This window comes from Furipterus horrens, unplaced genomic scaffold, assembly GCF_987537825.1.
Source record: "Furipterus horrens unplaced genomic scaffold, mFurHor1.1.pri manual_scaffold_10, whole genome shotgun sequence".
Classification (NCBI taxonomy): Eukaryota; Metazoa; Chordata; class Mammalia; order Chiroptera; family Furipteridae; genus Furipterus; species Furipterus horrens.
In genome coordinates this window covers 64085761-64107362 of record NW_028327180.1, presented here as the reverse complement: position 1 = coordinate 64107362, position 21602 = coordinate 64085761, and the positions used below count along the sequence as shown (strand labels likewise).

The window sequence follows — 21602 nt, the reverse complement described above, 5'->3', positions numbered from 1 at the left end:
ACTATTAGGATTTCCAAACACGAGATGGGTAGCAGCAATGCCAGTGGCAGTGTAGATCAGATGTGGAACATATTCTGAAGGTGGCGTTTGCAGAATTTGGAGTATGACAGAGAAGAGAAAGGAAGGACGTCATAGTTTTTACTGGGCCAGGATGATGAACTGTGGTGCCATTTACTGATGTGAGGAGGAGGGAGGGAGGTGAGAAAATCACAAGTTTAAATTGGGACACGATGATCTGAGATGTCTAGTAGACATCCAAGTGGAGAGTGGATATGTGGTTGGACATTAGAGTCTGGAGGTCTTGCGGAGAGGCCAAGGCTGGACATACAGCTTGAGAGTCCTTGGCATGTAGGTGTTATGGAAAGGCATAGGGCAGGATGGGGTCTCAGAGAGGGAGTGAAACGATCAGATGGTCAGGTTGGGAGGCAGATGAGGAGTCTCCAAAGGAGGTGGAGAAGGAGCAGCAGTGAGAGAGGAGGCAGCATGAAGCTAGAGGAGGAGGGAGTGCACCTGCAGTGCTCCTAGGCAGGGCTGAACGGAAGCTGAGAAAGCACCACTGATTTCAAAACCTGTAGCTTATTTGAGATGTTGAGAAGAGAGAATTCATTCGAAGGACTGGGGGAACCAGAGCCTGACTAGAGAATCGGGGAAAGCAAGTCAAGACAGGGCCACAGATAACTCCTTCGAGGAATTTCACTCGTAATGGGAATAGAATAAAAGAGCTGTAGCTGGAGAGGGAAGTGGGGTCAGAAGAGGATTTCTTTAAGCACTAGACTCTTACGGCAGTTTTCGCAGTGAGGGGAATGATGCAGAAGAGGGAAATGTGTTGATGGCAGAGGGCGGAGAGCAGCAGTGGCCACGTCCTACAAGGAGCTAAGGGGTGGATGCCTCTTCACTCATCCACACACTCCCCTCCCTGCTAAATTTCCCCCTCTGCCTGCGCTGGTAGGGGGTGGGGACGGCAAAGTGGGGACTCTGACTCACTCTCAGTGGAGGCGCTGCCCTTTCTGGGTACCAGGACACAGCCCATCTCAACAGTATGGAATCCACGCTGAGCCGTGGTCGCAGGGCTACTGACTACCCCGGTATCAGGGAATGGGAGTGAGGGCACAGTCACAGGTCAGGCTCAGGGTCCAACCAAGTCCCCCCACTTCCGTCCGCTCCTGCCATTATTTTCTACCTTTCATAGAGTCAGTGTTCTGCAAACGTAGCTTCAAGCCCTCCTGTTCCCCGCTCAACTCAACTAATCCTTCTTCCATATGTGCCCCCACCAAGTCCCTCTGATTTAGAAATTCTGGAATGGCCAATATCTGAGCCTCATGCCAAACGATGGCGGTCCTCAGATCGGCCCTACGAGGCGAGTTATTATTATCTTTTTATCCTCACCGGAGGACATGCTTTTTGATTTTAAAGAGGGGAAATGGGGAGAGAGAGAGAGAGATAAGTATCAGTGTGAGAAACATCTATTGGTTGTCTCTCGTTTGGACGGGGACGAACCTCAACCGAGGAAATGTGCTTTGACCGAAAATTTAACCCCGATCTTTCGGTTTATGGGATTACTCTCCAACCAACCAAGCCACACTGGCAAGAGCGAGACAAGTATTATTGTCCCATTTTTCCGAGATAGAAATGAAGGTTCAAAAACAATTGTTTCCGAAGGCTGCTTTCTTTTCACTCGGCCAGCGGGAGGCGCAAGCGGCTGAGCGAGAGCTCTCGCGAAGGCCAGGCCCCGCCCAGGTCCCGCCCCAAGGAGGGAATTCGGCTGGCCTTGTTTTCCAGTGAAAGGGGGACCAGACTTTGTGATTGGGTCGGGCAGAAGGATTGGTGGGGCTGTCCAAGGCGGGAGAGCCCGCTCGTGGGCGTGGCTTTATGGGCGTGCCCCCCAGGCACCGCCCCTTTCCGCGGGCTCATAGCGGACGGCGGCTGCGGGGGCGGGGTCAGAGCCCGGCGGCTGATCCAAGGTGGCCCTTTAGAACCTGGCGCTGAGCAGCGCCCCGGCGGGGCGAGCAGGTACAGTCGACATCAAGGGGCGTCTGAGGCTGAGACGGGCAGGGGACAGGGGGTTGCTAGGGACCACAGAAAGCATTAGGGATCGTGGCCAGCGCTGAGCTACCTCCCGCGGGCCCGGGCTCCTGCTCGGGATCCCGCCTCCGCCTCCTCCTTCCTGCGGCGAAGCCAGCTGTGGCTGGGCGGATTGGCGCCTGCGCTGCTTCCTGCGCCCGGGAGTTGGTCACGGCAACGGGCCCAGGCGAGGGACCAGGAGGAAACTGAGTCACATCTGGATGCTAGCTGGCCTGTGTGGGAAGCACCACTTCCACTGGGATCCGGGATGAATCCCCTTCCTGCCCAACGTTTGGGGTCCCTTTCCCCCACCGATCTCCCCAGGGGCAGCGCGCCCGCCGGTCCCCCATCCCCCTATGTCTAGAGGGTCCCCCCTGGCTACCAGCAGCATCGACCGGTCCCTGAATGGCTAGGACCTGCTCCAGCCGTCTCTTTCCCAACCCCTCCCCCTCGAGTCCCGAGCCCCCGGGTGCTCCCTCAGCTGGCTCTCTGCACAGTGTCAGCTTACACGCCTTATATAGTCCGAGCAGGCTCCAGCCAGCGGCCTGCCTGCCGGGATCTGGGGGCGGGGGAGAGGAGCGGCGGCCCCAGACTCACCCTGCCGTCGGAGACTCAAAGCTGGCTTGAAGGGAGGTCATGCCACTTTAGCTCCGCGGCCCGCTTCTGGATGCAAAGAACCTCAGCCCTGGATTCGGGCTCTCCTCACCCTCCCAGTCCCTGGAGGAGGGAGGTTGCCCTTGAGATCTGCCAGCCAGCAGCCCAGCCAAACCTGACAAGGTGCTTGCTTGCCTACCCGTGTCTTGGGTATGCTCAGCGTCTGTCCATGCCTGCCTGGCACCAGTCCAAGGCTGATGTCCGGAGCTGCACCTACCTGGCGCTAGCATGTGGGCTACTCATCTTTCTCTTCTCTCAGGAGCAGGCACCATGGATTCCTTCAAGGTGGTGCTGGAGGGACCAGCCCCTTGGGGCTTTCGACTGCAGGGCGGCAAGGACTTCAATGTGCCCCTCTCCATCTCCCGGGTGAGCCTAGGTTGGGGGAGGGGCTCCCCCAGAAGTCTTTGGGTCTCCAGTGGGTGATGGGAGGAGTCCGAGCCAGGGCCAATAGACCAGGAGGTGTCCAGGTGCAGAGGTGTGGGGGGCACTTGCCACGAGGACTACTAACTAGGTGAAGGCTGGGAGAGGATCCCCCACATTGTTCCTGCACTGCACTGCCAGATGCCATTCCACAAAGCCCCTGGGGCCGCCTCTGAGGCCGGGGGAATGGCCATTCTGCAGGAGGGTGAGGTCTAGAAACTGTCTAAGCTTTTTGAGGGAGTGATACAATACTTGGAGCCAGGCCCCAGGCAGAGCACTCTGCAGGATCTCACCACAACCTGATGGCTGCCCAGGAAATAGCCATTATCATTATCCTGGTTTTCCAGATGAGGGAACTTGGGGCTGAGAGCAGAAGGGCTCCTTCCGATTCGGTGGCCAAGCAGGAATTGGAATTCAGGCACTGGAATGGCTGCAGTTTTTGTGTGTGAGGGCGTATTGTTTCTCTAGCCAAATGAGGACCTGTGTTCCCATCCACCAGTCCCATTCAGGATATAGCGGCCTTTGACCCCAAGTGGGTGTGGAATGGTCTCTAGGGCTCTGACTTAAGCCCCTGAAAGCCTGCCCTGCTAGGAGCGGGGCCTGGGGCTGGCTCCTCCCCATGGCAGGGGGATTGCCTTATAAGCCCAAGAATGCAGCCCCATACTGTAATGGCCAACTGGTGGCTGGAGTCTGCAGAGCCAAAAATGGCTGGTCTAGGTCTGGACCCCTGAAGCCCATTGGTGGGTGCCTCAGCCAATGACCACCAGGCCGTAGCTCCAGCTGTACGGTCAGTTGTAAGGTTCAGAGAACTAACTGCCAACACAGATAACAGTGAGGCCAGCCCATGGGCTGGTATCTCTGACTGTGGTCTAGGAGTTATGAGGGGGTGGGAAATTCCTGCACCCAATTAACCTGTCCACAGAGGCTCACCCAGGAACCCGGTGGGCAGGCAGCTGTTGGCAGGAAGCCTGGGGCAAGCACAGCGCAGAGGGGCCCAGAAGGTTGTCCAGTCTGTGGGAGTTGGGCTTGGTGCCCCTGGCAGGGAGGCCATCAGTGTTTTTTCCAGGGACCCTTCCTCAGTCTTCCCTGGAAACTGCCCTGACAGCAGAGTAGCTAACGGCAGTGGTCCTCCTACCACACACACCCACCCCTATACAATCCTCAAGCTTTTCCAAGCCATGAAAACCTACCCTATGTCCCCTCCCTGGGAAAGTGCTGGCCAGTGTGGCTACAGAGCTTTAGGCCTTAGGTGGCCTCTGAGCGATCCTCCGTTTCCTTGGTGGGGATGGATTTCCAGATGTGACCTGTTCGGGGCACTCTTGACTCCCTTGTCAGCCGCTTCAGCATTTGGGTGGGGCCACCAGCTAAGTGTAGCCCTGGAATTGGACCTGGGCCCCTAGTGGGTGAGTAGATGGGTGGGGTGGTCTTTTATGAACTGGGCATCCCTCTCCCACTCCCCTAACCCCAACATGGAGGGAGGAGGGAAGGGCTAGAGCTGGCTTTGGTCCCAGGCCTGGGAGATGAGGTAACGTCTGGGACTGGGGGGTTGGGCTGCTCAGTGGAGCCCTCAGGCTGACTCACCCCTCACCCCATGCAGTGTCCAGCCCCCTGGCTTTTTTCCCTTCCTTGGTCCCCCTGGCCTCCTTGCTTCTCTTTCCAGTCCTTTCCCACCCCCTTCTTTCCCTCCCAGCTCTCCTGCCTTTCTCTCTACCTCATAACCCTCATGTGCTTCCTGTCCTCACTCCCACTCCTAGGAAGGAAGCTGTCCCAACTCCACACCACCTCTCAGGGAGCCAGCTGCTCATGCCCGCCCCTAGACCCCCAGCTCTGGCTCAGCCCACACCTCCCAGGAACCTGCCCTATGGGTAGGGAGTGGCTGAACCTGGTTTCCCTTCTACTGACTCACCATGACCTTAAGTAAGTCACTTCCCCTCAAGGGCGTCTCTTCCCTAAGCCTATTGTAAGGGCTTATAGTGAACTAATGGTAGGATAGGTGATCCGGGCTCCAAACCCAGCCAGAGGCTCAGGGAATCTTTCCTGGTTGGCTGAACTCTGAGTTGGGCCCCAACACTCAGCAGAGGTGACCTGGTGTAGTGGAACCTTAGGGTCAGGGTCCTGGCCCTACTTCTTGCTAGCTGGGCAAGTTACTTAACCTTTCTGTTCTCCCATGTGTACAATGGGTATAACCCCAGGCTCTGTTCCACAGGGTTGTTGGAGGATTCAGTGTCAGTATGTGATAGTACTAGGTGCTCAATAAATGTAAGCTGTATTTTTACTATTCAGCAGGTGAAGAAGGAGCCACCCAGTGTCTTACTCTTCCAACCTCCCAAGCATGAAACAAAGTCATTAAACCCATCTCTCCCTTCTTGCCCAGCGTTGTGTTTCTGCGTCTGCTCTCTCTGCCTCTTCTTTCTGCTTCAGCTCAGTCTGTGCACCCACACACCTGAGTAGCCTAATGGGGCTGTGGGCAGCCTTTACCTCCCAGCCCCCCAACCCCTAGCTGTGAAGTGTGACTCTCCCTTCTAGCATTTCCCCACAGAAGCCTGCTCAATGTCAGGCCCTTTGTCAGCTGGTTGGGCAGTCCTGGGAGCTTAGGCCTATGAACAGCAGTGCTGGCCTGTCTGGGTTGTTACTGCTGGACCAGAGGGATGGAAGGGCTTCGTGGGGTTTGTCAGGACCATTTTTAAAATTTTTAAAATTATTGATTGATTGATTTTAGAGAAAAATACATCAAATTTTTATTTCTCTTTTTGATGCATTCATTGGCTGATTTTTATATGTACCATGACTAGGGATTGAACCGGCAACCTTGGCATTTTGGGTTGATGCTCTAACCAAATGATCTACCCAGCCAGGGCTGTCAGGGCTACCTCTATCAGGGACCTGAGAAATAACCACACCCTAGGCCTTCAAACTGTGATTGGCACCTGCTAACCTCAAGGCCCAGCCCTGGTTCCTTTCCCCAGCCTTCGAGGCCTTCATAAGTGGACTCTTACCCCCTGGGCGACACATGCCACTCCTGTCACCAAGGCCCGCCACTTCCCAGAAGTCGTCCCTGATGGTCTCAGCTCATGCTGGTCGTGACCATTCCTTCCAACCTGATATTGCCCCTCATTTGCAACAGTAGCCAGGGATCTCCAACCAGAGCCCAAAGGATTGCGGAGAGGGTGAATGACAATTGAAGGCTTGGGTGACAATCATTTACAACCAAGAAGCCCCAACTGACACGGTGGGCCCCCTTCAGGCAGGCATTGTTCCTTGTGAACCTGGAGGTGAGGGAGCCTATTCCTGGCTCTCCAGGGGTCCTGGCAGATCCCTGGAGGTGGTCCCAGCCCAGGATTCTAGGAGTGAAAAGGTTAGTGAGAAAATTCAGGGATGCCAGAGAGGAGCTTGCCACCTGCATAAGCTAGAGGGCATGTCTGGTGGGCGGAACAGCCTAGGCAAGAGGCCAGTTGGAGCTGAGACACTTGAGGTTTAGCGGGAGGGTGGCTGCTTGTTGACGTCATGGCAGTTTTGGACTGTGGGGAGGTTATGGAGGTGAATAACTGACTAAGCTGGGTGATTGTGAAGCTCAGGTGAGCCCCCACCCCTCCCAGATTGCATTAGTATCCAATAGCCACCCAGGATATGCTGACTAAAGAGGCCTCTGGGTTCTGGAAAGGGGGGGGCAGCTTAGGCAGTCTACTGTTGGGCTCAGATTGTCTGCAGTCTTGCACCGTGGGGACCCTCCTCTCTCTACAGCTCACTCCTGGTGGCAAAGCTGCACAGGCTGGGGTGGCCGTAGGTGACTGGGTGCTGAGTATCGATAGTGAGAATGCTGGAGGCCTGACACACATTGAAGCCCAGAACAAGATCCGAGCCTGTGGGGAGCGCCTCAGCCTGGGTCTCAGCAGGTAGGCCAACTCTGGCCCACCCGGCTGTGGGGTATCCTTGGGTTTGGCCCTCTGTCACCCCTTCCCGTTCTCTTCCAGGGCCCAGCTCGCTCAGAGCAAACCGCAGAAGGTAGGTGATGGGCCTGGGTCAGCTGGGCGGCAGTGGGGTGGGATTGGACCCCTAGCTGGCCTGCCCACCCCGCACAGCCACCTGGGTACCCTCAACCCTGTCTAGGAGTAGGGGGCGGAAGCTGGAGCCTGGGAGAGTGTAGGGAACTGGGAGTTGGGTCCGGGCTGCCGTGCAGTTGGACCACACACGTCTGCCTGTCTGTCCATGCTGCCTCTGCCAGCCTGTGCTGCTAGCTGCACTCGTGGGCTCAAATCACTGCTCCCAAATGGGCCCCTAGAAACCTAAGTCACCCCCTCCCCCAGGGCTGGGGTTGGAACACCTCTGTTCTCTGCACCAGAGCAGGGCACCCCTCTCCCCAGCTCTGGCCCAGGGCCCCCACGCTCCCACCGGCCCTGCCCAGCTCTGTCTCCGCTCAGGCCCTGACCCCTGCCACGGACCCCCCGCGGTACACCTTTGCACCCAGTGCTTCCCTCAACAAGACGGCGCGGCCCTTTGGGGTGCCCCTGCCTGCTGACAGCGCCCCGCAGCAGAATGGGTATGTCAGTCCTGCCTGCCCACGGCCCACGGCCCACAGCCCATAGCCCATGCTTCGTCCGCTGGCTGCTGCTCTGTCTGCTCTGCCCCTCAGTCATCTGGCACCGTGTGGCAGCGACCCCTGGTGGCTGGGGTGGGGGCTGTGGACTCAGGGCCCCTCCTAGGGTGGTGTGGCTCCAGCCCAGGCACTGCCCTCCTGGGAGCTCTGAACCAGCCAGCGCCCCACGCCGGCAGCCCGGGGTTGGGTGTGGTGTTGGGCCCACTGAGCTCCAGACACTCAGTGTGGCCTTGCTCCCAGACACTCTGACCCCTTGCCATCTTTCTTCCCATGTGTCTGTCCTTTTTTCCCTTTATCTGTCCCATCTGTCTATTTCCTTCACAGGTGCAGACCCCTGACAAGTCAGTGAGCCCCCTCTGCTTGTCCCTCTCTTCCTTCCTGTTGACATTCTGGGCAGTGGCCCCTCCCCACCCTGGCTCCTTCTCACCCTGTGTGCCCCCCTCCCCTCCCACTTATCTACCCCCTTACCCACCCAGCAGGGTCCTGGCCTTGCCCTTCCCCACTCTCCCATCACCATAGCCCAAGTATACAAATTCCAGGGAGGGGCTGCCCCACGGCCCACCCCTAGCGTGAGGTTCTGAGCCACACCCTCCCTACAGACAGCCGCTCCGACCGCTGGTCCCAGACGCCAGCAAGCAGCGGCTGATGGAGGACACGGAGGACTGGCGACCGCGGCCTGGGACGGGCCAGTCCCGTTCTTTCCGCATCCTCGCCCACCTCACGGGCACCGAGTTCAGTAAGTGGTGGCCCAGGGCAGGGCAGACTCCCCTCCTGGCCCGCAGCCCAGACCTGGCCTCAGCCAGGGATCAGGGCTGGGGTGGCCTTCTCTCTTCCCTTGGTCAATGCCTGCCTCTGCCTTGTCAGTGCAAGACCCGGATGAGGAGCACTTGAAGAAGTCAAGGTAAGAATCGCACTAACCCCTCTTTCTGACCTCCTGCCTCTCCCATTCCAGCCACCACCCTGAATCTGCTCCTGGGAGGCCCAGCCGGAGCTCTCCATTCTCCTTCCTTCCTTCCTCCCTTCCTCCCTTCCTTCCTCCCTCCCTTCCTTCCTCCCTTCCACCTCTCCTTCCTTCTACTTCCTCCTTCTCTCTCTGCCTCTCAGGGAAAAGTATGTCCTGAAGCTGCAGAGCCCACGCTACACCCGCCTCCGGGACTGGCACCACCAGCGCTCTGCCCACACGCTCAACGTGCAGTCGTAGCCCGGTGCTGGCCGGCCAGCTGTCCCCTCTGCCTCTCTCTCTGTTCCTTCTGCCCAGGGCACCCCCTGGTGCCTCCAGCTTTTGCCTACCTGGCCCACTCCTTTCCTGCCCTTGGACTGAGCCTCCTGCTCGTCTGGCCCTGGCTGCCCACCTAGCACAGGGCCTGGCTTCGTCTGCCCTGCCTTCCCTCTCTGCCCTCCGGTGCTGCTGCCTGCCAGGTCTGCTGGCTTGGGCATGGAAATAAACACTCTCGGTCCCGCTTTCTCTGCCTCTGTCTTCTGTCTTTGTGCGCTTGCTTTGTGTCTTGGGTGTGGGGGTATTAGATGGTTTAGATCCAGTGTGGGCCCAACAGCCTGGGTCTCAGTGGGAGGTGCTACTTGACAAAGGGGGCCCTGCCATCAAAGCCAGATCTCAGGGATGAGAGTTCCCAGACCTGCCCCAGAAGCCAGAGCCCTGCTCTACCTCCCAGCCCTGTGCAACAGACCAGCCTGCAGGAGCCTGGCTAGGAGAAGCTGCCTTGCCCATTCCTATCCCAGTGGGACCTGGAGTCCAGCCCAACAGCTGTCATGAACCCAGGCATCTCCCGTGGGACCAATAAGACCAAGGTTGGAGGGTGGGGTCTTGTTAGGAGACCCAGCCATACAGCGCCTTGAATGGCAGATCTCACAGCCAGGTGCCCAGGACAGAAGTTCCAGTCCCAGCCTCAGCTACACCCCAGGAACCCTGGCCTGGTGAGTGAGTGGGCTTGGGCCTGCGCAAGGGTGGGTAGCCTCCAGGGGTATGGGGGTGGTGGGCCCCTCCAAGCTGCCCTGGGCTCTATCCCCTGTCTTGGGGTCCCAGGGCACCCTACCAGAGCCACTTCCCTTGGCCCTGGCAGGCCCTCCTACCCCCAGCCCCACCAGCCGCCCACCCTGGGCTGTGGACCCTGCATTTGCTGAGCGCTACGCCCCAGACAAGACAAGCACAGTGCTGATCCGGCACAGCCAGCCCGCAACCCCCACACCCCTGCAGAGCCGCACCTCCATCGTGCAGGCGGCTGCCGGAGGGAGCACAGGAGGGGGCTGTGGCAGCAATGGCAAGACTCCGGTGTGCCACCAGTGCTGCAAGGTCATCCGGTGGGTGGCCCCGTTCTTTTCCTACCCTGGCCTTGCCTGTACTGATGCCTGGTCTTCATGTCCTTCTGACCACCGCTCCCCCAGTCTGTCTCCCCACTCACCTCAGCTGCCGCTGCACGAGGATAAGGATTCAGTGCCCATTTGGAGTGGGGGGAGGGACCTGGCCTGAGTCCTCAGATTCTGAATCCTGCATCACATCCCCCCTCCCCACGTCAGCCTCTATCAACGTTTGCCCCAGTGACACAGAGAAAGTGCCAACGATGCATCAGAGCTGCACCTGTAGACTTGCTACTCTGGAGCAAAGAAGGGCCTGCTGCTCCCAGCCTCTCCGCCTCTCTCCCTCCTGCTAGCTCTACTAAGCCTCTGCTCTCAGCAGACAGGCCTGGGGCCCCTCCTTCTCTGCGCTGCTCCCCAGGATCCAACAGGGCCATTAAACTCCCACAGAGTCCTTGTAGCAGATTCTAGACGCTTCCTGGTTCTCGGCTCCACCCCTGCTTTCGACTCCTGCCAGCTCTGATGCTCTGCAAAGCATGCCCATTTAGCTGGGACCTCTGGGCCCCTCCCCAGGCCAGAAAGACAGAGTGGACACCAGGGTCAGCTCAGGTACCCACTGGTCTTCAGGACTCATGGACACTGGGCCTCCTCCTCTCCAGGGCCCTGGTTCCTCGGGTTCATCTCATTGAGCGCAAGTCAGCAGCCCCACCCAGTGGGACCCTCCTTCCTATTTCAACACTGCCCCACTCCCTCATCTGTCCTAAAGTGCTGCAGCTTCATTATTCTTGCTGTATGACCATGGGCAAGTCGTCTCCCAAGCCTGCTTTCTCCCTTTTTGGGGGAACTTCCCTCTCCAGGCCTGAGAACAGGGGCTCCACAAAGCTGCTTGGGCGGAGGCCAGGAGCTCCGCCTCCTTTGCACACGTTCCCTTGCCTCCCCTCAGGGGTCGCTACCTGGTGGCACTGGGCCGTGCCTACCACCCTGAAGAGTTTGTGTGTGGCCAGTGTGGGACAGTCCTGGAAGAGGGAGGCTTCTTCGAGGAGAAGGGTGCCATCTTCTGCCCACCCTGCTACGACACACGCTGCGCGCCCAGCTGTGCCAAGTGCACGAAGAAGATCACAGGCGTGAGTGGGGCGGCGGGTGGGTGGGAAGATGAGTCCTATACTGCCTGCATTGAGGGTCAAGGGAGGCTAGGAAATATAGTCTATTTTGGGCAGATGTGTGTCTAGCAGAAAACGGAGTTTCCATCTTTAGATGGGAGAGTGGATGTTCTCAGTCTTCATCATTCTAGTGATAGTTCATGGGGGCATGTACTGTGCGTGGGCATCCAGCTTCACAATCATACTGTGAAGTCAGTTTGGTTATTCCCTTCTTATAGATGAGTGCATTTTGCCCAAGATCACAGCCATTTCCCTGTCAGCCTAGGCCACACCCCATTGGGCTCTTTGAAAGAATGGGCTAGACCCCAGGAACTACCCTGAGCTGGGTGTCTGGATTTGCTCTCTACAGGTCAAGACCGTACTGTTCTGCCTGCATTACTATACTCTTGTTCTGCTTCCCCCTGCCCCACAAGCCCTGGCTGGGCAGGTTTATTGCCTGGGTCACAGATGAGGAGCTGAGGCACACAGGACGGGCTGACTCCTGGGTCCTGGAGTGAGCTTTGGTGGCAAACCCTGCGCCTGCCCCTGCCCAGGGCAGTGGTTCCACAGAGTGGCCCTGCAGCCTCAGCTACCCCTGTTGCAGGGACTCCAGGACCTGACAGATCCTAGAGAACACCCTCACCCTCAATGGTGGGACAGAAGGCTGACTGCTCCAGCCTGCCATGGGCTCTATGCCCTGCCTGCGCCCAGTGCTGAAGACTGCCTGTCCTCAGAGCTCAGTGTGGAGAATGGGGAGATGTGCAGGGCGATCACATTGTTTCGGTGGGGTTGCGGGGAAGTTCTAGGGGTTGAGGGGACACATTAGAAGGAACTCGTTCTGATATGGAGACCATCTGGGACCCCATGTTCTCAAGGAAGGTTCACCACTCACCACCACAGGCCCCTTCACCCTGGTAATCCAACTGCAGGTCCTGCTCCCTCTTTACCTCATGGCCTTTTCACAGGCTGTCCTCTGCCAGGGACATTCTTTACCAATGTCTACCTTGTTCCTTCTCAGTCGGGATTCAAATATCATTTGCACAGGAACACTTTCCTTGGTGCCCACCCTTCCCACCAGGCCAGACACCCCACAGTTTACTTATTGCCCTACCCCTTGGTCCTTTTGTTCCAGGTGTTTTCCCCGGTATGAACATGGCCTGGGACCAGGGCTGTTTTGCTCACACTTTACACTGTGTCCATATATAGGAGGTGGTCAGTAAACACTTGAAGGAATGGATGGCAGTGGCCTCTAAGTTGAACTTAAAAACGTGTAGGAATTAGCTTGAAGGAGGATCAGGGACAGTGCTGCAGGCAGAAGGATTAGCTTATGTCACAAGGCAACACCTGGGAAGGTGTGAGGTGAGGTGGGATCAAACCCGGAACCTTGGTGCATCAGGAGGATACTCTAACCAACTGAGTTACCCGGCCAGGCACATTCTTCCATTTTTAAATGAATGGTCAGCATTTAAAAGTCAAATTTCACTTTAACACAGATTTCAACCCGGACCTTACAGGCATTCTAGAACAAATCAGTTGGCACTGCCCCTACAGGCAGAACAGATGCTCCCCCATGACAGTCCCCACCATGCCCTATTGCATACACCACCTGGTCCTGGCAGGCAATAGATTCAGGATTCCCAGCTTCAAATACAGGGTCATCCTCACCACAGTCCGGCCAAGGCTGGCCTTAGGTTCCTAGATCACAAGGGAAGGAATCAAGTGTCAAGGAAAAGCTAATGGCCAAGTCACCAGCTAAGAAGCAAGGCTCAACCCACAGATCTTACCCGCCCCCCTTCAAGACTCCACACTGCGCTGTACCCCAGATCTGAATGCTGCTGCCCTGGTTGGTCAGAGGGTCCCGGGGCTGCCCCACTGTGAGCCTCTGCTTCCCCTTTCAGTGGAGCAGGTTAAGGTAACTCACAACACTTGTAGATGGGCACCCACAGCCAGGTGCTGGTGGGATACATCAGCTACTAGAACAGCTGGTGTTACATGCCCTCTTGGGGCTTATATTTGAGCAGAAGTGGGGAGAGGCAGATAATAAGCAGTAGATATGACAGGTAAATTACCTGGTAGTTTATCTTAGTAAGGAAAGTGTTAAGGGGAGAAAGGAATGCAGAGTTAAAGGTGTTGGGAGTATGGTGTTGGAAAGTCAGGTTGGAGTATGAACCCACGTTAGAGTGGATCTCATGGAGCAGGTGACATTTGAGCAGAAACTTGAAAGAGGTGAAGGCTGAGCCTTGCATATATCAGGGCAGAGCAGTCCAGCAGAGGGGACAGCTGGTGTGAAGCCCCAACATTGGCGGGCCTGGCCCACTAACCACAGGCAACAGGCTCTGCAGGGGAAACAGAGGGACAAGCCAGACCTGCTTGTCTCAGTACCTGGCAGGCTCTGGCTTTTGCTCAGAGATGTGGAGCAGACAGGGATTCCAGCAGGGGTGTGTAGCCTGGCTCAACCTGACTGCAGGCTGTGGGAACAAAGGGAGGGGGATGAAGGCCGGTTTCCTGGGATCACCCAGGTCAGAGATGTTGAAGCTCACACTCCGAATCAGGGAGGCTGTGAGAAGTGGTCAGACTGGATGCATCTCAAATCAAAGGTAGAGTTAACAGGGTTTCCTGGTGAACCTGATGTGGGTGTGAGAGAAGGGGAATTGGGCCTATGCAGGAGGAAGAACGGAGTTGCCGAAAACAGAGAGGGACAGCTGTGGAGGGAGCTGGTTTGGGGTGTGGAGATTTTGGATGTGTCAAGTCAGAGGCATAGTGCACACCTGGAGCCTCAGGGTTGGAGACAGAGTGGTAGGGTGAGTGTGCAGATGTAACATTTACTGCGGGAAGAAAGTGGGCCCAAGGCCAGCTTCCCTATGTCCCACTCTGGACAGGAGTGGGCTGAGCTGCCAGGTGACTGTCACCTCCTCCCAGGAAATCATGCATGCCCTGAAGATGACCTGGCATGTGCATTGCTTCACTTGTGCGGCCTGCAAGACACCCATTCGGAACAGGGCCTTCTATATGGAAGAAGGGGTGCCCTACTGTGAGCGAGGTAAGAAATAAGGGGCAGGGACAGGTGAAAGGGGCAGGGCCAAAGCAGGCCAGAACCCAGCTCCTCCCTCCACCTCCACCTCCGTCCCTCCCAGACTATGAGAGGATGTTTGGCACAAAATGCCGAGGCTGTGACTTCAAGATCGATGCTGGGGACCGCTTCCTGGAGGCTCTGGGCTTCAGCTGGCATGACACATGCTTCGTGTGTGCGGTGAGTGCCCCTCAGCCTTGGGTTCTTGGCCAGCCTCCCTCCTACCGCCTGCCTCTGGGATTCATGGGAAGGGGCCTCTCTACCACCCTCAACCCCAAATAATTGGACCATGGCGGTCCCCAGATATGTCAGATCAACCTGGAAGGAAAGACTTTCTACTCCAAGAAGGACAAGCCCCTGTGCAAGAGCCATGCCTTCTCCCACGTGTGAATCCCTCTAGTCCACTGCTGCCCTGCCCTGCCCAGCCAGAGGGGCCAGTGTTTCTAGAGTCATCCCATCAGACCTCTGGGCAGGGCTGGCAAAGATCACCCCAATCCCAACTCCTGGCCCGAGCCTGGGGTTCCCTGGGCCCTGCCTCACCCCTTTTGTCTTCCCCATCCCCCACCACCACCATCGCACACAGTGCTGGCCACATCGGCTCTGCTCACATCCTTGCCACAATAAATCTCTATCCAGCTGTGTGCTGTGTGTGCTTCCCTGCTGTGTGTAAGGAATGCTGGGATATGAGGCACATAGCAGGTAGATTGAACTGCTTTCCCTGTGGCTGACCATCCTGGTGGTCCTTGTGATGGGGACATGCAGGGCTCTCAGTCAGTGGGAGGAGAGGAACAGAATCTCATGTGCTGGATCCAGGCACCCACGGAAGTTGCGGGGAGCCTGGTTTGTCCTGCTGTGTATGTCAGAGAAGAGAGATTGAGCTGGATCCATAGAGATGGGACCTGGAGCTGCCCTCTGCCCTCTATCTGCTGGACAGCTGCTCCCGAGGAAGGGGGTGCTGGAAAAGGTGGCCCCAGGTCCTGGGAGGCCACATGGTAGGCTGAGCTGGGACTACCTCCTGAGGGCAAGGTGGAGGTTGGGGGAGGGTGGTCAGGACACAGAAGAATTTGAAATAGTGAAGCAACCAGGCTTGACTTGTAGAAAGAGCTGTGGCCGTCAGCAGAGTGAACAGGAGACTGGGGTCGGGGGGGGCGGTGGGGGCTACAGGTCAGGAGAAGAGAGGAACAGAAAGCGACACAGCAGAGATGGGACCCAGTGCCAGTCCCCAGGGAGGTGTGGGGTGAGGAGTGGACAGCAGGCGAGTTTGACAGCAGCCAGAATGCACCAGCCATTGCTGGCTTCATCTTACGTGGCCCTCCCAGCAGCCCTGTGACATGTCCACAGTCATCTTGGTCTATAGATGAAAGATTGGGGGCCTGATCAAGGTCACACAGCCTCTGAGCTGTGACCCAGGCAGAAGCAGGCCTAAAGCCCTGCGCCGTCCTTTCTGGGACAAGCTGGGCTGAGCACCGTTCACTGCTGAGTGCCCCTCAGGAAGCTCACTTCTGCTGGGTAACAAACACTCAGGTGCTGGCCTCTCTGTGCAGGGGCTCTTGCTCCTTACCAGAGCCCTCCACCACCCTAGGGGTATTGTCATCATCCTGTCCCAAGCCTGGGCCAGAGGGAGACTGAGGAGAAGGCCCAAATGAGGCCAGGACAACTCAGGTCCGTTGTGTTCTCTTGAGGACCCTGGGGAGCAAGTGCAGGGCTTCCTGTTATTTTCACGATGTCTCGTCAGAGCCTAGGACAGTGCCTGGCAGAGTGGATGGCCAATGGAAAGACTGAATGAGGTGCCTGTGGAACATTTAGGAGACAAAGTCAGGGAGCAGCTAAAGAATCGAGTCTGGATTCAACTCTGGAATGAGTCTGGGAAGGCCTGGGGCAGTCACCACAGATGCTTGTCATTGATGCCTGCAGAGGGCTGGGGGCTGGGCCCAGGCAGGTCATACCAAGAGGAAAGCAGGTAGGATGTGGTTTTCCTTCAACCTAGACATCCCCAGCATATTCAACAGTATCTTTCACTTCCACAAGGAAATGAGCTCTCTCACTTCTCTTGAACCATGAAGCCCTCAGTCCACCCCTGGTTTCCATGGATACAAGCCAGCAAGATCACAGGGGTGGATGGTGAGTGCTGTTGGAGCCCCCAGGGGAGCCTTCTTCTCCAGGCAGCCGCCCTTGGCCTCAGCCAAGGGCTGCCACGTGGTAATGCAGAGCTGTGGCCAGATCTGCCAGGTTATCAACAGCGTCCAGAGATTCAGACTTTAATGTGAAATCTGGTATTTTAATATTGGCAACTAAATTTTTTTTTTTTTTTTTAGTTCTATTTAAAAAATAATGGATGTGGGCCAAGTCCAGTGTGCGGGCAGCCGGGGCCTGGCCTAGACGAGCGCTGTGAGAGCAAGAAGCACTAGTGTCCCAGCTCTGGGCAAAGGACAGCAGCAGCAGGGGCCTGGGGGCTGGGGCCAGCCCGAGTGTCTCCAGAACCTGCCAATAGTGTCAACCAGGCAGATAAGGCCAGGAGCCCTGGTGGCATTTCGGCATTTCGCAACAAGGTGACATTTGCCAGATCAGTTTGGCAGAGAGCTGGGCCACTGCCAGGGTTAGAGGAACAGGAAGGAGGCTGGGTGGAGAGGATGTGGAAGGAAGGTGTAGGCAAGAGCGTGCAGACAGCTCTCCTAGGCTGGGCTGTGTGACCCGGAGGATCCTGGCCACCACTCACTGCTGAGCGCCGACAGGTATGGACGGAGGAAGCAGGAGGTGTTCACCAAGGGAAGGTGGCTGAAGGTGGACAGACATAACATAACGGGAGAGTGAGGAGCAGAGAACTGGGGACTGAACCTCGGAAAGAGGCGCTCCCCTAGGTGGAAGTAAAAACCAGCATGGGCACCTTCTCTGAACAGTCACCTCTGCCAGGATCCACAGAACAGTCACTGATACAGATTCCATTTAATCCTCGGAACACACTCATGCGAGATCTCATTAAAGGCACGTTTCTGATGAGGGGCCTGTGGCTCAGAGAGGGAAAGCGGCCTGTCCAGAGCCGCCCAGCCAGAATGCCCAGGTCTGCTGCTCCAAGGATCAAAGACTGGGTGCTCCTCCCTGCACCTCTGGGCTGCCCCCCACCACAGAGCTGCAGGGATTGCAGCTGTGTGAATGGAAGCCACAGTGACGAGAAAGGTCCTTGTGTCAGGCAGTAGAGGCCATTAGCGCCCTTGGAGAGTGCAGTGTCCCCAGCTGAGGGGGCAGAGCCTGTAGCAGGAGACTGAGTGGGCAATTGGAGAGACAGCCAGCAAGAGACGGGCTTTTTCCAGCTCAGAGCGGCTGGAGCTCATTTGAAGTCAGTGGAGAGAGGTGGTGGAGGATGAGGAAGTGCTTCGACAGAGTATAGAGAACAGAGGCAGGAACTGATGATTCTGGTCCTACCCCCTCAGTGCTGTGTGGTCTTGGAACACACAGGCACGCACAGCACTGTGGACCTCCCCCCCGCCCCCACAACCGTGCAGCCCTGCTCCGGGAAGGAGCTGAGCCCACAGTGCACAGAACGGCAGCCATGCTGAGTCCAAAGCCAACTGGGAGAGTGGAGATGGTCCCCCCTACCAAGGCCTCAAGTGGGAGGGGGGGGTGCTAGGATCCCAGGGGCCCTGCTAGGAGGAGACGATGCCTGCTGGGAGCCTGGGGAGAATTCAGGAGGCTGGGGCCCCTGCAGAGTGCTCAGGGAGGGCCCAGGATCAGCCTGAGTCTTTGGCTCAAAATCTGGGGGACTAGAAGGTCAACTCACCTATTTCCCTTGCCACTCACAACAGCAACCACTATTTGGGGGAGATTAGGAGGGGCTCTTCAGCTGTCACTCAAACTAGTTGAATTAGAACAGGGAGAATTTGTCTCATTTAACTGAGAAGGTTAACAGCTTCAGATAGGGCAGGACCTGGCACCATAGGTGTTATCAGCAATCTCTACTTCTCTCCATCTCTCTGGGCTTCTTTCCTTAGTGTTGGCTTTATTCTCAGGAGGTTCTCCTCACCATTGTCATTATGTCATCGGCAAAGAAGCCCTTAGCCAGCTCCGGCCGCATCCTGCCAGCTCAGCAGCCCCAGTAGAGACTTTCTGAATGATTCCAGTGAAGGTCCCTGGCTGATGCCCATTGCACTGATTTGGATCCTGTGTCCGTCCTGAAGTGGTCACTGGGTCTGACCAGCTGGCCTGGACACGCTCCCCTCTGGAGCCTGTAGTGGAAAGTCAGCCAGAAGACAGGGGCATGGATTGTGGGGGAGAGATTGGCTGTTCAATGATGTGACTGCTGCCAGACCCCCAAGCTAGAACCAGCTGGATTAGGGCCAGGACAGAGATAGCTTCCCATAAACTCCCTCAGAGACTGTCTGATCGACCCCTCCCTATGCTCCAACTTCTGCTGGCTCCTGGAACAGGCCATTGATTGCCTCACTGAGCAAGCATGCAAGGCACTTTCCTTTGATCTGGGGAGGGTTACACCCAAGCACCCCCATCCATCCTGCCCTGTCCTGTAGAACTCCTTAGAGTTTGCACGTGGCCCTTCGTGTCCTGCCACCTCCCAAGGAGCGTCTCATCTGTCAGTTCTCTTACTAAACTCTTGATAGAATGCTGGAGTCGAGTCGTCAGCCTTTTTCTTCAGTCTCCCAGCCCCAGGAGACTTTATATAACAGAGATGCCTTATCATGACGTCCATTCACTGTGTATGCTTTCTCCACACCAAGGATGCCTGTCCCCTGACTCCTTTCTTACACCCTATAGCTAGCAGTAGCCTGAGGAACTACGTCTGACTAAATCCCAAGCGGGGCCAGCCCCCACCTGTGGAAGGGGAAGTGAGGAGGGCCTGTGGTATGCTGCCGGGCCAAGAGACACACCTGGGTTCCCTTTCAGACTTTGTCACTCACCCATTGTGTGCCTCAGGACAAGTCACTGTCCCTCCCTGAGCCTGAGGTGTCCCATCTCTAAAACAGTAGTTTTAGACTATGTACAGTAGTCATTTTAAGCACTTGCTAGATAATGTTTTAAAATTCTCAAATAAGCCCTATGTGGTAGGTGCTATCATTATCATCCTCGATGACACAAACAAGGTCAAGCAATGAGTCTAAGGTCACATGCTTAGCAAGGTCTGAGCAACAATCAGCTTGTCAGTAGCCCAGCTAATGGGGTGAAGGTGGCTGACCCCATGCCGGGGCCCACACCTGGGAAGAATGAAGGGGCATTTAAAAAAAATTCTTACCCAAGGATACGTTTATTAATTTGAGAGAGAGGGAGAGAGAGAGAGAGAGAGAGAGAGAGAGAGAGAGAGAGAGAGAGAGAGAGATCAATGTCAGAGAGAAACAGAAATAGGTTGCCTCCCAAATGTGCCCAATTGGGGATCGAACCTGCAAAGTTTTGATGTGCAGGATGACACTCCAGCTGAACTGCCCGCCAGAGCAGAGGGGACACTTAAAGATGTGCTTGGTAGGAACCTCTAGAGGCAGGATGAGGGCAGAGAAGGCTCCACCAGCCAATGCTGAAGTCCTGAGGCCACTGTCAGCCCTGAGAGTTGTTGGGAGCACAGAACAGGGGCGTGGGCGAGGCGCAGGGGGTGAGGCTACGAGGAGGAAAGGAGGGGCTCTCACTTCCCAAGCCTCCATCCAGTCAATCACATTTTATCCTCACTACAAGGTATCAAAGAGAAAATTCAGAGAGGGAAAGCGCTGGAGCTAAGGCCACATAGCAAGTGACCAGCTTCTGGATCTGAATCCTCCCTCTTTGTTGTCTTGTTCACTCTGGGGACTCATGCCATTGGACCAGCCTCCCAGTCTGTGTGTGGGGAGCTCACCCTCTGGGGGTGGGGGATACATTGATATGTTAGTGACTGAAAGGGTGGTCAGTGCCGGTGGGTCACCCTGTGGAAGGCCCTGTGGAAGGACCTCCAAGTGGGCACATAGCACCCACCCACCAAGGTTGGGTGGGGTGGGGTGTTTCAGGGCCAAAAGGAAGCAGGCTCTCAGAGGAAGTGATCAGTAGTCACCCCACTCCCACAGGTCTAGGAAACTGAGGACTAGATGTGGCCACTGACTTTGGAGACAGATTACAGACCTACACATTACAGGAGGAAGATGACATGGAGGCAGAAAGGTAAGACGGCTAGGGCAGGATCCAGGGCAGCCAAGTAGGCAGCCCTCTTCCTCCTGCATTATAGGGGCCTCTCTGTACAACAGAATCTTTGTAATTTTTTTGTAAATCTAAAACTGTTCTAAAATTAGAAGTTTATTTAGTAGCCCTGGCTGGGTAACTCAGTTGGTTAGAGCATCGTCCTGATACACCAAGGCTGCAGGTTCAATCCCTGGTCAGGACACATACCAGAAGCCACCAATGAAACCATAAATAAACGGAACAACAAATCGATGTTTCTCTCCTTTCCACTCTCTCTCTAAAGTCAATTAAAATATAATAAATTTAGGAGTTTATTTCAAAATATAGATGGTAGAGATGAGAGTGGTGTGGCTGGAGAGCATTTGTAGGGGGGTGGGGGATGCAGGAATTTGAGGAAGGGAAAGCACGGTGCATGACTGCTTGGTGAATGTGAAATTGAGTGAGTGGGAGGCTGGGAAGGGAGCCAGGGAGGGGGAGGTGGGAGAAATTCTGAGTTAGGGCAAGTCAAAGGAAGCAAGACGGGGCTGAAGCCCAAGATCCCTCTACTTACTTGTCCCAGGCCCTTTTAGCCCTGCTGTGGTGTATCCTCCCTCCCCCAAATCCTTCTGACCCTGCCTGGACCTTGTTCCAAGTGGGAGCTGTGGAGAAACTTCCAGGGCCAGGGGCCCATGGGCATAGCGGGTACAGAGCCCCCAGGCAGGTGTCTGCAAAATGTTTTTGAGTTTTAAGAGGGCCCTCCTACTCCAAAGCGCTGGGAACCACTGCTGGAGATCAGTATACACACTCCTCTCTTTCTCCTCTGGGCCAACTCAGAACTCAGAGGCCCAGCTGAGTCACCTCCTCCTCCACCTCCCAGATTGGACTAGGCCATTTGCTCAGGTTCCATCGTTTCCCTGGGAAGATGGGATGGGAGGCTTTGTATGTGTTGGGAAAGGCTTCCAAGGACTGGGGAGGGTCCAGGGCCCCTTCAGAGAGGAGTGGAGATGCTTCAGGAGGCCCTGCCAGTGCTGCCTGCTCCCCTGCAGGAGACTCTAGGACCCCAGGTGCTCCGAACTTTGGGCAATAAAGGTGCCAGGAGGATGGTCCTAGAGTCCCTGGAGTAGTCCCGCTCTGGGACTCTGGCTTTAGATGTTGTAACTGGAAGGAAGTCTACATGGGATCCTCTGGGAGGCCTGAGGCTTGGGACATGGCAAAGGATTTCCTAGGCTCG

General features: G+C 56.3%; 1 protein-coding gene across 6 annotated transcripts; it reads left to right on the top strand.

The window, feature by feature from the left end:
- Positions 1-1921: 1921 nt before the first annotated feature.
- Positions 1922-14889, top strand: PDLIM7 (PDZ and LIM domain 7). Of its 6 annotated transcripts, none has more exons than XM_090287976.1 (14): positions 1923-2010; positions 2975-3081; positions 6877-7028; positions 7107-7137; positions 7554-7672; positions 8054-8074; positions 8329-8465; positions 8594-8630; positions 9600-9661; positions 9808-10045; positions 10983-11163; positions 14098-14218; positions 14313-14428; positions 14552-14889. In XM_090287976.1, exons 2-14 carry the CDS (start codon positions 2986-2988, stop codon positions 14636-14638), a joined length of 1398 nt encoding a protein of 465 aa, XP_090144102.1. In that variant the 5' UTR covers positions 1923-2010; positions 2975-2985; the 3' UTR covers positions 14639-14889. The 6 variants fall into 6 exon arrangements, with proteins under 6 accessions (XP_090144106.1, XP_090144102.1, XP_090144105.1 ...); XM_090287977.1 differs by lacking the exon at positions 1923-2010 and adding an exon at positions 2604-2838; XM_090287980.1 differs by lacking the exon at positions 14552-14889 and having other exon boundaries at positions 1922-2010; positions 14058-14218; positions 14313-14377.
- Positions 14890-21602: the final 6713 nt, after the last annotated feature.

What these genes read in the sequence shown, in the direction of transcription:
- PDLIM7 (XM_090287976.1), top strand. Translation starts at nt 2,986, where the DNA reads ATGGATTCCTTCAAGGTGGTGCTGGAGGGACCAGCCCCTTGGGGCTTT. An exon ending in GGTGCCCTACTGTGAGCGAG is followed by an intron (nt 14,219 to 14,312) that starts GTAAGAAATAAG and finishes CGTCCCTCCCAG; the next exon opens with ACTATGAGAGGATGTTTGGC. An exon ending in ACACATGCTTCGTGTGTGCG is followed by an intron (nt 14,429 to 14,551) that starts GTGAGTGCCCCT and finishes GGCGGTCCCCAG; the next exon opens with ATATGTCAGATCAACCTGGA.